The sequence below is a fragment of the Delphinus delphis genome, chromosome X, assembly GCF_949987515.2.
Source record: "Delphinus delphis chromosome X, mDelDel1.2, whole genome shotgun sequence".
In the NCBI taxonomy this organism is placed as follows: Eukaryota; Metazoa; Chordata; class Mammalia; order Artiodactyla; family Delphinidae; genus Delphinus; species Delphinus delphis.
In genome coordinates this window covers 76087337-76105595 of record NC_082704.1, presented here as the reverse complement: position 1 = coordinate 76105595, position 18259 = coordinate 76087337, and the positions used below count along the sequence as shown (strand labels likewise).

At 40.8% G+C, this 18259-nt stretch overlaps 2 protein-coding genes across 9 annotated transcripts in view; both read right to left on the bottom strand.

Moving 5' to 3' along the window:
• Positions 1 to 2954, bottom strand: part of ARHGEF9 (Cdc42 guanine nucleotide exchange factor 9) — a 205757-nt gene extending 202803 nt beyond the window's left edge. For 3 of the 8 annotated variants that reach the window (XM_060001611.1, XM_060001612.1, XM_060001607.1), the window contains exon 1: positions 2804 to 2924. In XM_060001611.1, the coding sequence (XP_059857594.1) occupies positions 2804 to 2812 (9 nt within the window). In that variant the 5' untranslated portion in view covers positions 2813 to 2924. Of the gene's footprint in view, positions 1 to 2803 lie in introns of all 8 variants that reach the window. The other 5 variants (XM_060001609.1, XM_060001608.1, XM_060001614.1 and 2 more) reach the window with 5 other exon arrangements.
• A 79-nt stretch (positions 2955 to 3033) lies between these two features.
• LOC132417813 (uncharacterized) lies at positions 3034 to 3668 on the bottom strand. The gene has a single exon (XM_060001615.2). The coding sequence runs from the start codon at positions 3212 to 3214 to the stop codon at positions 3035 to 3037; it is 180 nt and encodes a 59-aa protein (XP_059857598.1). The 5' UTR covers positions 3215 to 3668; the 3' UTR covers position 3034.
• Between the last annotated feature and the right edge of the window lie 14591 nt (positions 3669 to 18259).

Here is an 18259-nt window from a genome sequence, read left to right as displayed (position 1 = left end):
CTTTTCTCTTTGTGCATACCCTCACAAGTCTGAAGTAGAAATGCCAAACCTTTAGGATTCACACAAGTAAAACGTCACCCTGCTCTCTACTCCCTAAACTCCCTTTTAGCTGCTCTAGGGTGGCCTGCCATCTGGCTAGCAGCATCCCCTTATTTGCCTAGAAATAAGTTAATTTGAAAAATATTTACCCATTTCACAAACTAAATTACTGATGAAAGGGCTCTTTCAAGCCACCCCTTTACTCTGAAGCTGTGTGTGGTAGGGGGAAAGCTGGTATGGGGGACACTCATCCATCCTGGCACCAGTCAAATCCTTATAGGCCATAGCACAAGGAGGCCTTTCAGAACTGTGAAACTGCTGTTTTTCCTCATTCCTAGCACAACCAACCCCCATCCACATTCAGGAGTGTGCACCCCTCCCCCCCCACATACACACACAGAGTAGGGTGTGCACACACACCCACCACGTACATACTGTCACACAACCTACACACATACCTTCCCAAAGGCTTTCTGCCAAGGGTCTGTCAGGCACCCAGAGGTGAAGGCTGTGGCATTTCATGACACATAATTTGTCATAAACCTGGCTCAAAGACCAGCCTTGGAGAACCCTTTCCCCCTTGGGGGAAAAAATCAAAAAGCATTCTATTGTTGTAGTCCAGTTTTCTTCCCACGTAACTAGGTAAAAAATCTCTTAGATAAAACTTAAGTTTCTCCAGATACCAGCAAACAGATATTTCCTCCCTCCCCACTCCCATCACCCCTTAATTAACATTTCATTTGCCTTTCACTTGTCTTTCCAGTTCACCAGCCTCTGATTTCAACTGCCTATGGACACCCAAAATCACAGAAGGCAAGAACATAGTCCAACCATCCCCAAATGCCAGTGTTATAGGGAATCCCAAACTTACTGAGGAGGAAAAAATTGCTCAATGTCAAACAGTCACTGAACAGAGAGGACCAAGGTCTGCAGCTGCCCATCCTAGAGCCTTTCCTCACTCTCCAACACTGTCTCAAAACAAAGTGCCCAGCTAAAATATCAGTTTACTTTAGACAATACTGTTAGAGCAAATGCAGGGAGGGATGGGGAAAGGGACTCACTAGATTCTCTTTGCAAAAAACAAGTTCTTAGTTCAACCCAGGGGCTCCCACAAAGGGACTAAAGAGTAAATAATAAGAGTGAATGCCAGCAGACTTCCCAGATCATGCTTACACCATGGTACCAACTGAATTAAAAAATCAGTTGCTCACCCACACAGAACCATTGAGAGCACACCCTGAGGCTCAAAACCTCTTCTAAAGCCATAAAACAATACTCTTTGGGTCCTGAGGTCAGGACAATTTCAAGAGCCCCCTTCACAGCCTTCAAAGTCATTTCCAAAGAGTCTGAACAACAGTACATGGAACTTGAGAGCACAATGCCAGCAGATTTGCACATCACTCATGAACAGCCGCCCACATGGGTATAGAGGGAACATGTGTGTGGATGTGTATGTGCCCTGATTCATTGCTACATGAGACATAATTGGCACTCTTTCAAGTCAGGTAAGAAACAGAATGAAGAAGATCTGCCTACATCAGTGGGTGGGGGGTGAGGGGTATTATGCACGCTGGCATCAGAGACAGTTTTTTTCCTGGCTTTGCCAAGAGCTTTCTTAGGGGAAACAGAAATATACAAATAATAACAGTAGCAATATTAACAGTAACCACCACCACTACCACCAGATACAGACATGCAAATAAGTGTCAAATTGGAATGCTGCTTTTAGCTCATGTTTTCCAGAGCTTTCATCCCATTCCATCCAGACTTTTTTTGGGGGGGGTGCTCAAAACTCTCAATTTAGCATGATACATACTTTCATTTTGTCATGGAAACCTTCTAATTAGAAAGACTTCTGATTTTAAAGAACAAACAAGGAAGCAAACAAAACCACTTTCTCATTAGCACTAGCAAGTTCTATTTAAAATGTAGTTCAAGAACATCTTTGCAAATGAGATTACCCCAAAGAGGCATATCTAAATACATTATTCCCAAGGTAGGTAGAGAGCTGGCTTTTGTTGTTTTTTGGAGGACATACAGAGAAAATCCCCAAACTCAAATTCACAGGTACAATCTTTGGGAAAAAGAACCAAACAGTTACTGTCAATGTCTTCTCTTGCTAATTCATAAAAATCAGAGAACGTTTTTATACCCCATTCCATGATTCCAAAGAAATTGACATTTAATGATTTAAAAAATGTTTTAAAGGTGGCTTCTTTCCAAATTGGAAATTGTAAACCCTGTACAGCAAATTAAGATTCAGAGAACACAGTCACCAACTGCCAGCACAACGCACCCCACCACATCACTTCCCAAATTCTCGCTTCTCATTAGAGACTGAAGAATCATTCTCCCTAAATTCATTCCTTGCATCAATTTTTCCCTCTAAACATCTAGTGCAATACTGTTTTCCCTAAGATGCCAGAAATTCATCATACTCTTCCCACAACCCCCCTTGCCCCAAACAAACCCAAATGCGCTTCTGATGGCAAGAGAGAAATTTTGACTGAAATTCTGTGATGGAATTTAAAGGTAGTTTTAAAGAAAACGAATTGACAAGACACCACAATCAGCAAAGCCATTGTGTAAGGACACAGAGCTTGCTTCATGAACGTCACATAGGTGGAGAATGCACACACACACATGCACACATAAATAGAAAGCATTTCTTTATCAACAGTTTTACTCAAGCAATAAGCAACTACACTCACAGGCATACTTAAAAGACAAGACATAACAAAAGATTTAGGGAGAGATAATATACCAACGTCATACATATCACAGCGAGGCCATGTTGAAGCTCAAAACGCTTTCCCCCCTGAGTAAGAAAGCTTGCTCTTTCTCTCCCTCTCTTTCCCTGTCTCTGTCTCTGTCTCTGTCTCTCTCTCTCTTTTTTTTTTTTTTTTTTTTTTTTTTTTTTTTTTTTTTTTCCTTGGAGGTTCTCGGGATGAAATCAAAACGAGAGTTCGAAACAGCTCAGGTGGCTGGACTCCATTCAGCGCGTTCCCAGGAAAAACATGAGTATGACATTTACAAGCAGGAGGACTACAATCACGGCAAAAACGACTACAGTTTGCACATCCAGGGTCATGGTGCAATGCAGAACACTGTAGTGTTCCAGATGGGGGGCCGGCAGATTGGGAGATGTCAGTCTCTGTTCTGTCAGACTGTCCATACAGCCACCATGCTAGAAAGGAGAGGAGGAAGTCGGGTGGTTGGGGAAGGGCTGGGTTTGGCGCCCGAGTTTGATATGGGAGGGGGGGAAGGGGGAATGGGGACAGGGGTGCTTGCTTCCCCCCTTCTCAGAACTGAGCTGATCCTTCTTCCCTAGCTGAGAAATCTTAGCTTGCGCTGAAGTCGGCAGAGTCCAGCATTCTCTCTCGGGCGCCACGGAAAAGGCAAAATCCTGGCTTTCAAAGGGAAAGGCGGGGGGAACCAGAGCGAGGTTCTCCGGCGCCTGCTCAGTCTGTCTGTCCGGGGGTGCGTCCGTCCACCTGCCTGGCTGGCTACCGGTCAGTCTCGGTCTCCCCTACTCCTAATTCGCTCGCTTTCCTACGCTCTCTCTGCTCGCGGAGCTCCCGGCTGCCAGCCACTCTTTCGATCCCTGCCTCGCTGGCTCTCTTCCTCTCCTCTCCCCACCCCCCAATGCGAAGACTACGTTTTTATTCTCCGAGCGACTGCCGGCGCCTGCGTGAGGCACAACCCAGGCTGCTGACAGGCCCGCCGGCCAATAGCAGGTGCCGCAGAGGCGCGTTTACTCGCCAGGGGGCGGTACTTGAGCTGGCGTGCTACCCGCGGCAGCCAATCGGAGAACCCACGGTTCCCCCGGCAGGCCCGCTTCATCCAGCCCAGCTGGAGGCCCTGGCTGCCAGTTCTAGCGTGGGGGTGGGGAGCATGTTGTGGATGGGTTGATGCAGATGAGGGGAGAGAGGAGGGAAAGGATTGGGAAAGAGGGAGGGATCGGACATAAGGGGCCAAAGGGGAGAGGGCATGGCAGGGAGGGAGGAGGGAATGAGGAGAAGACCATGAGAAGCAGGAGGAAGAGAAAAGGAAAGATGGGAAGGAGAAAGAAGAAATAGGGGGATACGACGATGAAGAAAGAGAACGGTGGAGGAAAGGAAGGAAAAAGGGTGGGGAGGAGGGAAAAGGAACGGGGGAAAAAGGAATCCTTTGCAGCCACTTTGGAGCCTGGGCCAAGGAGGAAGCAACGATGCCTTTAGGCCACTGTCTAAGTATTTATAGGCTACTCACAATTAGCTATATAAGTTCAGCAAATCAGTGCTGTGTACAGAACCACAAGGACACTCAACAAATTATCCAAAATCCAATTATGTTTGTCTTTCTCTGATATCTCTGCACTTGCAGGTCAGATTTCCTTTCCTACTTATGGTTTCTTTACACTATTACAGCTTGCACTCTTCCAGCATACTGGGTACTAGGAAGAGAAGACAGCTTTGCAGTGGAAAACCCTCTACAAAACTTGCAGTCTGCTTGAAATCACTTCCCTGTTCTGTGTTGGTGACCTGGTGTCCGAAACTTGGGGGAAAGCCCTGGACTAGAGAAAGGAAGTTTTCAGATTTACTCCTAGCCCTACCTCAAGCTTGCTGTATGACTTTTGGGCAACTCCATTCCCCTCTATGGGCCTCCATCTCCCTTCTGCCACATGAGGACTTAGACCTATCTGAGAATTCAGTGAAACCTCTGAACCCTCACCTCAGAAAAAGAAAGAAAATATAGCAGGCTCCTTGGCCCTCAAAAATCCAGGACTAACTTATACAGAAGATCTCTAAGGGCCCTTCTTACTCTTACATTCTAGGACTGTAAACATGAACACATAGATATTGGTGGAGAGGGGCAAGAAACTAGATTATCCAGGGATAGAACAAATTAATTTCTGGAATTTCTAGCATACTATAGACTCGAAGAGGAATGAGAATTGCTCTCTATTCTCTAGAAATCTTTGAGTCTAGGACAGTCACCCATTTTAACTACGTGACTGGAAATTCTGAGTGAATGCAGGTCATAAGCAAAATGGCCCCTAGCCTTACAAGATAGAATAAAACCTAAAGAAACGTTCACTTTAAAATTTTGACTCATCACATCACCTACGAATGATTTGTGCCAAAACAACAAAAAATCCTGAATCAGATCAAGCTTCTAGATCCAGCTATCAATTTATAGGCCACACAGGAGACAGAAAAACATGTTAAATTGGAATACGGGGATACAGACTGTAAAAAACTACAGGAGGTTTTTTAGCAAGTAAATAGGGAGAAAAAAGTGTGATTGATTCAGGTGAAACTTGTGTATGCGTGCATACACACACATATTTGTGACATTTATGAGATAAATGGGAATTTGAACCACCTGATAATATTAAGGAATCACTATTAATTGTAAATGATATTGTGGCTGAGTTTAACAAAAGGGGGAGAATGGGGTATATCTTTGTGACCTTGGATTTGGTAATTGTTTCTTAGATATGACATGAAAAGCACAAGCAACAAAAGAAAAAAAAATAGATAAATTGGACTTGATCAACATTAAAAAACTTCTGTGCTTTGAAGGACAATATCAAGAGTATGAAAAGAGAATCCACAGAATGGAAGAAAATACTTGCAAATTATATATCTGATAAGGGGGCTTGTATCTAGAATACATAAAGAGCTCTTACAACTCAATTATATAAAGAAAAATAACTCAATTTAAAAATTGGCAAAGGATCTGAATAGCATTTCTCCAGAGAAATAGTCAATAAGCACATGGAAAGATGCTCAATATATTAGTCATCAGGAAAATGCAAATCAAATACAAGAAATGCAAATGAAGGATATTTACTATAGCGTATTTGTAATGGGACACCACTTTACACATGCTAGGATGGCTATAATCAAAAAGCTAGATAATAAGTGTTGGGAAGGATGTGGAAAAATTGGAACCTTCATAACACTGCTGTGGGAATGTAAAATGATGAAGCCACTTTGGCTAGCAGTTCCTCAAAAACTTAAACATGGAGTTACCATTTGACCCAACAATTCCACCCTTAGGTATATACCTAAGGGAAATGAAAACATGCCCACACAAAAACTTGTACATGAACATGAATAACAGTATTGTTCACAATAGCCAAAAGATAGAAAGAACTCAAATGTCCATCACCTGGTGAATGGATAAACAAAATATGGTATATGCACACAATGGAATATTATTCAGCCATAAAAAACCCGAAGTACTGTTATATGCTAAAACATAGGTGAACTTTAAAAATATGCTAAGTGAAAGAAGCTAGACACAAAAGGCTTTTATATGATTTCATTTATATGAAATACCCATATAGTTAGGATAAATACTGTTTATTGAAGCTTTTGTTTTATTTACATATAAATATAAATGTTCTAGGTTGTGATGTAAAATATATTTCTTACAGCAGGCAATGGTCAACATAGTTTGAAAGCCACTCTTCTAGATTATGTTGAGACAGATACTGGTAATCAGGACAGTACCATAATGTAAACAATTAGAATCTTTCTCCTTGCCTTTGAAAGTGCAATCTTAGCCTTTCTCCACATCACCATCTATTGACCCTTCAACCCACTGCAGCCTGACTTTCACTCCCATCATCCCATAAGAAACTGCAACTTCTTGTGAATATAAACAAATGACCAACTTGTTGCTATATCTCATGGCCAATTTTCCATCTTTATCTTCCCTGAATTTTCTCCCTCTTGACTCCATTGATGCCTTCCTCCTTCCTGAAATGCTCCATTTGCCTTGGGGACACCATCCACATGACCTGTCTGGTTATATTGTCTTTACTTCCTGCTTGGGTTCTTCATTTAGTCATTAAGGGCATGATTTCTCAAGGTTCTTCTAATCTCAGCCCCCTTTTTTTCTCATTCCATACTTGCACTGAATGATGGACCTATCCGTTCCCAAGGCTTTAACTACCTACCACCTACATTACACACTGATATACCTCCTTTCAACAAAGTTACAGGACACCAGTGGGGGAATAAAACAGATATAAGTCCTTGCCTGCAGGGAGCTTACAACTCTCTGCTGATAACTCCTAGGTAGCTCTCTTGAACTCCAGAGATGAATCTCCAGCTGCCTTCTGGACATCTCCTCCTGAATATCTCACAAGAATCTCAGACTTGATAAGTCCAAAAGTGAAGTCATCTTCTCCCACCCCTGCCAGCTTCCTCCTTCCCCTGAGATCCCTGTCCCTTAGGAATGTCGCACACAGAACTAACCTAAAACCAAGGAGATATTCATAGGTCTTGCTTCTCCCTCACCTTGCTACTAGCCAACCAGTCTCTAAGTCTCGATGATTCTCTTTCTCTTTAAGGAATGTATCCTCGCTCTCTCTCCCTGCTGCCAGCACTGTGGTCTCTTGCGCAGCTCTCTCTCCCCAATTCAGCTTCTACTCTCCTGAACAAATTATCTATTTCAAAAGCAGTTCTGCTCTTATCAATTCTATGGTGGATACTATATATTGGTTGCTGTGGATCCATGCACCCCCCTTCTAGCTTGCCTCCCTATATTGCTGAAAAGCTAAAAACCAAAAACTACAACAACAACAACAACCTGTCATTTCTCAGACTCCTTTGCATCCAGTGCTCTGGATGTTATTTATTTCTGCCAATCATATGCATATGCACAATATTTGGAAGAAAAGTGATGATGCAGAAACCATACTTCTGCTGTTTCTGATGGCAGGTAGAGTGGTGGGGGTTTAGGGTTTTCTGCAGCCGTGCTACATTTCCATAGGTCCCAGTATCTGGACACTGGCTTTGTGTCTTTGTACAAGCAGGGAATGAGACTTTTAAAATTATTTATTTATTTATTTATTTTGCCACTGAGGATTTGGAAGGCATAATGTTACTCTAGTCAATAGTTAAGGCAGCACAGCAAAGGAAACCATAAACAAGACCAAAAGACAATCCTCAGAATGGGAGAAAATATTTGCAAATGAAGCAACTGACAAAGGATTAATTTCCAAAATTTACAAGCAGCTCATGCAGCTCAATAACAAAAAAACAAACAAACCAACCCAAAAAATGGGCAGAAGACCTAAATAGACATTTCTCCAAAGAAGATATACAGAATACCAACAAACACATGAAAGAATGCTCAACATCATTAAGCATTAGAGAAATGCAAATCAAAACTACAATGAGATATCATCTCACACCAGTCAGAATGGCCATCATCAAAAAATCTACAAACAATAAATGCTGGAGAGGGTGTGGACAAAAGGGAACACTCTTGCACTGCTGGTGGGAATGTGAATTGGTACAGCCACTATGGAGAACAGTATGGAGGTTCCTTAAAAAACTACAAATAGAACTACCATATGACCCAGCAATCCCACTACTGGGCATATACCCTGAGAAAACCATAATTCAAAAAGAGTCATGTACAAAAATGTTCATTGCAGCTCTATTTACAATAGCCCAGAGATGGAAACAACCTAACTGCCCATCTTCAGATGAATGCATAAAGAAGATGTGGCACATATATATGATGGAATATTACTCAGCCATAAAAAGAAATGAAATCGAGGTATTTGTAATGAGGTGGATAGACCTAGAGTCTGTCATACAGAGTGAAGTAAGTCAGAAAGAGAAAGACAAATACCGTATGCTAACACATATATATGGAATTTAAGGGAAAAAATGTCATGAAGAACCTAGGGGTAAGACAGGAATAAAGCCACAGACCTACTAGAGAACAGACTTGAGGATATGGGGAGGGGGAAGGGTGAGCTGTGACAAAGTGAGAGAGAGGCATGGACATATATACACTACCAAACGTAAGGTAGATAGCTAGTGGGAAGCAGCCACATAGCACAGGGAGATCAGCTCAGTGCTTTGTGACAGCCTGGAGGGGTGGGATAGGGAGGGAGGAGGGAGGGAGACGCAAGAGGGAAGAGATATGGGAACATATGTATATGTATAACTGATTCACTTTGTTATAAAGCAGAAACTAACACACCATTGTAAAGCAATTATACCCCAATAAAAATGTTAAAAAAAAATAGTTAAGGCAGTGGCAGATTCCTAATTCCTAGATTTCAAATCAGGTGGAGTGTTCCCAAAACTCCTGATGCCTCACCTTCCTGCTCGTGGCAGAAAAAACAGCTCCTGTGGTGTTGTTCTGGGAGTCATTCCTGGAGGCCCAGTCTAAACCTTGCCCCTTCAGCCCTTCAACAAATTTTGTAAGCACCCAACTTTCTATATTAAAACTCTGCTGAAAAAACTAGACCAATTTAATTTCTGCAGCTGAACCCTGGGTTATACAGCTCCTCTGCTCAAAGGCCTTCCATGGCTCCCCACTGCCTTTAAGGGAAATTCTGCAGCATGGTATACAATGCTTTGTCAATCTGGTGTCCTTTGCCTGACACTTAGCAGGTGCTTCATAAACATCTGTGAATGCACGAACGTCTCCTTCATCCACTTGTTTCTTCTCAGAGAATTATATCTTCCAACCACAGAAGGCAAGACATGATGAGACCTCAGAGAAAATGTACTCTAAACCCTCATGTTCTAGGTTAGGAAACTGAAGCCCAGAGAATGAAAGTAAGCTACACAAGATTACACAACTAATTGCTGGCAGAGCAGAAACCAAAACTCTTATTTCTTGAATCTCAAAAGTACTTCTGAGAGATTTTAGACTTTGGAACATGACATTTGATCCCAGCCTATTTGCAGTTAGCTTTCTGCATAAGGTGACCATTCAACTCTGTTCACAATTTCAAAAAATTAGATGAGGCTCCCACATTTCAAGAAGCACTGCCCCACCAACAGGTGTATCCACAGAGAGCTGACCATATGAACACAAAGCAAGAAGGCGGCCATCTGCAAGCCATGGAGAGAGGCCTCAAAAGAAACCAACCCTGCCAACACCTTGAACTCAGGCTCAGAACTGTGAGAATATACATTTCTGTTGTTTAATCACCCAGTCTGCAGTACTTTGTTGTGGCTGCCTTAGCAAACTAATGTAGAAAAGCTATCAACATCTTAGTGATCAGTTTGGCATATACTGGAATAACATTAATAGTCACTTTAATAGTTTTATTAAAATTTATTCTGGATGTCTAAAAAAAAAGGATAACCAACAAGGATCTACCGTATAGCACAGGGAACTCTGCTCAATATTCTGTAATAACCTAATTGGGAAAATAATTCGAAAAAGAATAGATACACGTATATGTATGACTGAATCACTTTGCTGTACGCGTGAAACTAACACAACATTGTTAATCAACTATACTTCAATATAAAATAAAAAGTTAAAAATAAAAAAGCACTGCCCCAACCTCAAAGGCAGCCCTTCTGCTTGCTAAGTATCAAGGAATCACAGAATCTCTTGGTATAGCAAAACCCCAATTCCATCCTTCAATCTTTTCTGCAACATCCTCATCCAGTTTTAGGTCCAACACACACAGCAATGGTGAGGTTCCTCTCTCCTAAGACAACCTGTTAGTCTTTGGGACAATCTCAGTTGGTGGAAAGTTCTTTCATCTCTTTGAGCCAGATGCTATCACTATTTCTATCACAGCCACTGCTGAGGAGCTAATCACTCCATGAGATAGTCTGGAATATAAATGTTCCCAAATTCACATTGAAATTACTATAAGCATCCAGTATATTTCTCAGGATCCAAAGGGCCCTCATTAGATAATAATAATAATAGTTAACACTTATAGAGTGCTTACTCTGAGCACTGTTCTAAGCCCTTTACATATATTAATTATTTTAATTCTCACAACAACCCTATGAGGAAGATACTATTATCTTCCTTATTTTACAGGTGAGGGGACTGAGGCATAGTGTTTAAATAACTTGCCCAAGGTCACATGGCTAGTCAGTGGTAGCGCCCAGATGCAAACCCAACCCAGTCTGGCTCTAGAGCCTATGTTTTTCAACACTATGCTGTATAAATGCCACTGGGTGACACATGTTCCACCTTCCAATAGCATCTGACATGATGTCTCCTGGGTCACAGGAATAAACTGTTTCAATGTCCTGACTGGAGTCCCAGTGGCCTGCCACCCAGGTATAAGATATCTAGGTCTTAAATATTTGCCTTCTCTCAGGGAAAAGCCAATACCTGGTTGTTCTTTGCCCCTCATGGTTCAAACAGCTCCCAAAGCCCCACTTCTATCAGGAAGCACACCCAAGGAATGCTCCACATTTTGTCCTGACCCCTACTGCTACTCGCTTATTTGCCATCCAACTCCCACCTCAGCCACCTGATAATCCCTGATATTTGCCACAGGCAGCCTGAAGATATTGAATCCTGTCTGTTCATGTTCTTGGTTACCTATATGACTAGATGCTCTTGCACATTCATGAATGTCAGCTCTGTTTAGGAGAATCAGTTCCTTGAGGACAGGAACTCTTGGATAGTTCAGTTATTCAGCACAGAGATCACCACACCCCCCAAATCAGTTAAATTCAATAAGCAGTTATTTTGACAGCTAAGGGGTACAGAGAGCCTCTCGGGAAACTTACAGTCTAGTAGGGAAAAGAGTCACAAACACACAATTTCAATGTCATACAGTAAAATATCCTAAGCACAATCAGATAATGAATAAAGTTGTTGCTGATGATTATAGAACAAATCATAGAATTTCATACTTGAAATGGGGAAAAAAAGGTTATTTCCTTCCAACCTCCCTTTGTAGGAATTCTCTCTACAGTATATGTGATGGGGTAGGGGGAGTGGAGGGGGAGGAGGAACCATCTACTTTGGGCGAGCATGGTGCTAGGTTTTTCAACATGTCATTTTATTTAATTCTTCCCAGAAGCCTGAAAAGAAGTAATTGTTATTGTTATTTTAAAGAGTAGAAAACTAAGGTTAAGAATGTTTACATCATTTGCTCATAGACATACAAGTAGGATGTAGCAATTGCAAGGTTTAAACTGAGATCTATTTCCAAAGCCCACCTTTTTTTCTCCACTCTCTCTGATGAGTTTTGTTCAAATAATTGAACAAAATTATTTGAAAATAATATTTTCCAAATATAATATATTTGGAAATATATTTGGAAAATAATATTTTCCAAAATATTCCAGCCACTGGAATATTTTCAGTAACAAAAAAGAACTCACCCTGAAACTTCCAAAGCCATTATTCATTTTGAGCTAAAATTCACTATACTATGGTTTCTGTCCATTTGTTAGAGTGCTATCCTCTGGGCAATGCAAAAAAGGTCTATCCTTCTAAGCAATAGTCTTCTTAAGTGTTTGAAGACATCTATCATGGGTTCAAACTCTTATTCCTCCTGAACGCCCACCTTACACACACACACACACACACACACACACACACACACACACACACATTTGTTTTCCAAGATAAACATGACCATTTCTTTAAGCTCTTCCACTTATGGCATGGTTTACAGTCCCCTCCCCAGGCTGGTTGCTTGTCAGTTTGTCCACACATCCCTAAGAATACATATCCAGGTGGGAGTGACAATGGGGAGTATGGTGAAACTGTCACCTCCCTTATTCTAAACACTGGACCTTAGGAAGAGCTACCTGTGAACTCATGTTCACCTAAAATGGCTGATACTTGCATGTGCTGCTGTGCCCCCACAATGCCTTGAGAAATTCATGGCAAAGTGAAATAAGCAGTGGAAGAAAAGCTAAAACTTTTGGATGTAAATCCAGCCTCTGCTTCTTGGTAATCGTATGACCTCAAACAAGTCCTTAAACTTCCTTAAAACTCAAAAGTCTATGACTTGTTTTCAGTTGTGACTTAAAATAAAGCATTGGTTGTTTTAAAATTTCAACAGCCTTGCCCAAGTTGTGGCAGGCCTGGAGTTGGTCCCAAGTGGGGTACTCTGAGGAAAGGGTGATGAATGATTAGCTTAAGTTAAAGAATAAAGTTGCATATAACTGTGTGGTTGTGGGGGTGGCATTTTATGGGGAAAATAAGACATAGGACTAAGAATTTGACTCTGCCTGAGGACTTTTCTCCTAGCTATCTAGAAGTTTAGCTCTAATTACATCTCTTCAAAAGGAGTCCATCCCTGACCACCCTCTCTAAAACTGAACCACACCATCACTCTCTATTCCATTATCCTGCTTTTCTTTCTAGCCCTGAAATTTTATATAATTATTGGTTTATTTGTTTATTTTCTCCCTTTATAAAGTGTAAGCTCCATGACGGTAGAGACTGTTTTGTTCATTGCTGTATCTCTAGCACTTAGAACAGTGCTTGGAATTCAATAAATATTTTTTAAATGATTAAATAACTAAATGCTAAATGAATGAATGAAGACCAAAGCACAGTCCTGCTGATTCACAATGTAGGACATAGAGGAAATGTATCATGGAATTATTCTCTGCTGTGGCCTGTGAATACCAACCTTTGCACTGCCTCCCCTCCCCCAAGGGCCTTTGTTAGTCAGAACTTCTCCAAAAGGGACTGAAAGTTCCAGATTACAGGCTGAGAATTTCAGGACCTCTTTGGTTTTCTGTTCCTTGTTGGCAGAAGCCATTCTAGACCGCCACTAAGAAGGAAGCCCTTCCCTCAAGAAAAATTGCCTATACCACCCTCCTGTGTCCAAAGACTGAATACATCTCTGAATAAATAACCAGGAACAACAATTTCCTCCAGTTCCTTTGCATGCATCTATTTCAGGCCTATTTCTTTCTCTCTTTTTGGGGTGGTGGGGGAGGTGCTTATTGCAGTTCTATTTCAAGCAAACTAGTGGGTCAAACAACCTGCCTCTACTCAGGTTAGAAAAGACTGGTTGGAAAAGAGCAGCGAGTCTAAAAGCCCCTTCAGAGGAAGTACAATGCTTTCATATCAGGCTCGGTATCTTTCTGGGAAAGCCAAACCCAATAATACATCAATTCAAGGTTGGGATGGGCAGTGAATGCTTCCCTGAGGACTAGTGTTTAGTTTTGGAGCCTAATCTCCTGGACAGTTCCATTTTGGGGCCTCATGACTCATTCAACCAGCTACCCTTCTGACTCCTATGTCCAAGTTTATTTATTTACAGGCTTCATTTAAACTGAAAACTGCTGAGCAGTAAGGACACTAAGCATTCATCATCAAATTAAACATGGAGTTTTGCTCAGATTAGATGCCTGACAAGCATTACATAGATAAGCAGGTAGATTGGTAGGTAGGTAGGTAGGTAGGTAGATGATAGGAATAAGTTGAAACTGCAGTAGGAGAGGAGGGGGTTAGTTCAACTAGGGAGTTTGTAAGATGCTAGATTATGTGTCAGAGGGAGTCTAAGGATTTGACTTAGGAACTGTATTTTCTGTAGAAGTCCAAGGTAGTCTAGAAGTGAGGCTCTGAGTGAAGATGTAAAGAGAGTTGGACACTACCAAAGATTGGTAAAGAAAAGATGTGTGCAGGATACACAGATGGATAGAGGCTTGTAGAGATTTGTGAGGGCCAAGATGAGACTTCTGAAGCTCTCTGTGGACTGATATGGAGAGATCTCAAAGATACATTATGTGCAAAAAAGAAATATGCAGAATTAATATGGTTACTATTATCCAAGGCAATCTACAGATTCAATTCAATCCCTATCAAAATACCAATGGCTAGGGCTTCCCTGGTGGCGCAGTGGTTGAGAGTCCGTCTGCCGATGCAGGGGACACAGGTTTGTGCCCCGGTCCGAGAAGATCCCACATGCCGTGGAGCAGCTGGGCCCGTGACCATAGCGGCTGAGCCTGTGCGTCCGGAGCCTGTGCTCCGCAACGGGCAAGGCCACCACAGTGAGAGGCCCGTGTACCACAAAAACAAACAAACAAACAAACAAAAAAACCAATGGCATTTTTCACAGAACTAGAACAAATAATTCTAAAATTTGTATGGAAACACAAAAGACTCTAAATACCCAAAACAATCTTGAGAGAAAAAGAACAAAGCTGGAGGTATCACACTCCCTGACTTAAAACTATACTACAAAGCTACAGTCATCAAAACAGTATGGTGCTGGCATAAAAACACATACATCAATGGAATATATTGGAGAGCCCAGAAATAAGCCGACGTTTATATAGTTAATTCACCTACAACAAAGGAAGTAAGAATATACAATGGGGAAAACAACAGCCTCTTCAAAATGTTTCTGGGAAAACTAGACATTTACGTGTAAAAGAATCAAACTGGACTACTTTCTCACACCATATACCAAAATAAACTCAAAATGGATTAAAGACTTGAATGTAAGACCTAAAACCATAAAAATTTTAGAAGAAAACATAGGTGGTATGCTCTTTGGCATCAGTCTCAGCTATATTTTCTTGGAGATGTCTCCTCAGGCAATGGAAACAAATGCAAAAATAAACAAATGAGGCTACATGAAACTGAAAAGCTTTTGTGCAGTGAAGGAACTATCAACAAAACGAAAAGGCAGCCTACTGAATGGGAGAAGATATTTGTAAATTATATATCTGATAAGGGGTTAATATAAAAATATACAAAGTACTCACAAGACTCAATATCAAAAAAAAAAACCAACTTGATTGAAAAATGGGCAGAGGACCTAAATGGACATTTTTCCAAAGAACACATACAGATGGTTCACAGATACATGAAAAGATGCTCAACATCACTAATCATCAGGGAAATGAAAATCAAAACCACAGTGAGATATCACCTCACAGTTGTCAGAATGACTGTAGTCAAAAAGACAACAACTGACACTGTTGGCAAGGATGTGGAGAAGAGGGAATCCTTGTGCACTGTTGGTGGGAATGTAAATTGGTAAAGCCACTATAGGAAAAAGTTCCTCAAAAAATTAAAAATAGAACTTCTATGTGGCCCAGCAATTTCACTTCTGGGTATACACCCAAAGAAAAAAAAGCACTGATTTGAAGAGATATATGCACCCCTATATTCATTGCAGCATTATTTAGAAGAGCCAAGATATGGAATCAACCTAAAGTGTCCATCAATAGATGGACTGATAAAGAAAATGGGGAATATTACTCAGCCATGAAAAAATGGAATCTTGCCATTTGTGACAACATGGTTGGACCTAGAGGGTATTATGCTAAGTGAAATAAGTCAGACAGAGAAAGAAAAATACTGTATGATTTCACTTATATGTGGAATCTAAAAAACAAACAAATGAGCAAACATAACAAAACAGAAACAGACTCATAGATACAGAGAAAAAAACTGGTGATTGTCGGAGGGTGGAGAGGGGAGGGGGGAGGGGATGAGTGAAATAGGTGAGGGAGATTAAGAGGCACAAACTTTCAGTTATAAAATAAATGTCATGGTGATGTAATGTACAGCATAGTGAATATAGTCAATAATATTGTAACATTATTAAATTGTATGGTGGCAGATGGTAACTAGACTTACTGTTGTGATCACTTTGTAAAGTATAAGAATATTGGATCACTATGTTGTACACCTGAAACTAACAAAATGTTGTAAGTTGATTATACTTCAATAAAGGAAGTAAAAAGAAATATGCTGAATAGTATATAAAATGTGTGATTTTGGGGGTGAAAAAGAAAGAAAATAAGAAAATATTTTTGTATCTGCTTATATCTGCATAAAGAAATTCTGGTGAACTCTAATGGGGGAACCTGGGTGGATAGGGGTCATCCATTGTATACATATTAATAGTTTGATTTTTTAAACCATATGACTGTTCTATTCATTAAAAATTAAATTTTAAAAATGTTAAATATGCTTTGTGATCTTAATAAGCTCCCTCCCCCTTTCTCTTTCTCTCTGCTTCAATTAACCCGATTACAAAGAGCCCTACACTTAGAAGGAAGCAGTATAGCTTGAGAGTTCAGAACACAGGGATTAGAGTCAGCTTGCTGAGTTTCAACCTTAGTTCTGACAATTGCTGGTTGTATGACCTTGAGCACGTTACTTAATGTTTTTGAGTCTCTCTTTTCTCATCTTTAAAATGGGGAGAATGGTATAATGCCCTGGTACTCATTCTGCCCTTCACTTTAAGCAAGCCCCAGACTCTCAGTACTGCAGTTTTCTCACATGAAAAACAGGGAGATTCTTATGGTTCTTGGTGAGGATTTAATGAGTGAATACATGTAAAGTGCTTAGAACAATGCCTGGCACATAGTAATGCTCAGTAAATGATAACAATTACTATTATTCGAGAGTTTGAATATTATCTTTGCCCCCAACTTTAGGCAAAAACTATATTTTCTGAGCCTCAGTTTCCTCATCTATAAATAGAAGAAACAAATAATGCCTACCAAAAAGATGATGAAATCATGAATTTGAAAGTGCTCTATGAATTAAAACATTTGGTTAAGAAAAGAAGAATTGTTATAGTAGAAAAAGGTGAGGGGGATACTAAATGAAGATTCTACTTATTCAATGCTCCCCACCTCACCTCCAGCATTCTGAATGAGGTCATATCTAAGCAGCAAGTGGAGGTCTTTAAAAGTCATGAGTCACTTCTGTATTAAATGTCAGAAGATTAGTCCTGGTTCCCACTTCTCTAAAGCAGAGTGGCGAAAAGGGGCTGCACACCAGTGGTTGCCACTCCATCATGAGATGCTAAATGTTTCTGTATAAGTGTTCTTATTTCTAGGAGGTGCTGAGGTTCATTGATTCCTCTGCTATCCTTAGCAGCTTCTGTGAAAGGAAAGAAAGTTGCACTCAGTCCTGAAGGCTCACTCTCCCCCCTTCATACATATAACCAGTTTATGAAGTACAAAATAAGTCACTTAAGCAGGAGTACCCATTCTCCAGATCACAGCAAACGGCACTTACAGCCTCATTTTATGATATTATCTGGTTTGCACCTCACAACAGCCCCAGAAGGCTGGCAAGGAGTGAGGGGTAATAGTTCCCACTTTACATAAGGGGAATACTCTACTTCTCAGAAGGAAAGTGACTTAGCTCTCATCACTTCGTGGGAGAATGGAAAGAACAAATAATTTAAAGCCAGAAAACCCAGTTCTTGGAAAAGTACTTTAGAATCTTTAATGTTCTATATATTTGGGATTTTTAATAAACTGTCAGGCCAGGGCCAGGACTATAACCCGAGTTTCTTGTCCTCTAGACCAGAACTCTTACTGAACTGATGATGGAAAAGAGAACAGCAAATAAGGATCAAGAAAAATTATCCCCCAAGAATAACTGCAGCTTACATTTAAATAGAACTTCACAGTTTCTTAAATAGGCCTTTTATCACATTTCAACCTCATTGCAACCTTGTGAGGGAAGTGTAGCTAGAAATAGG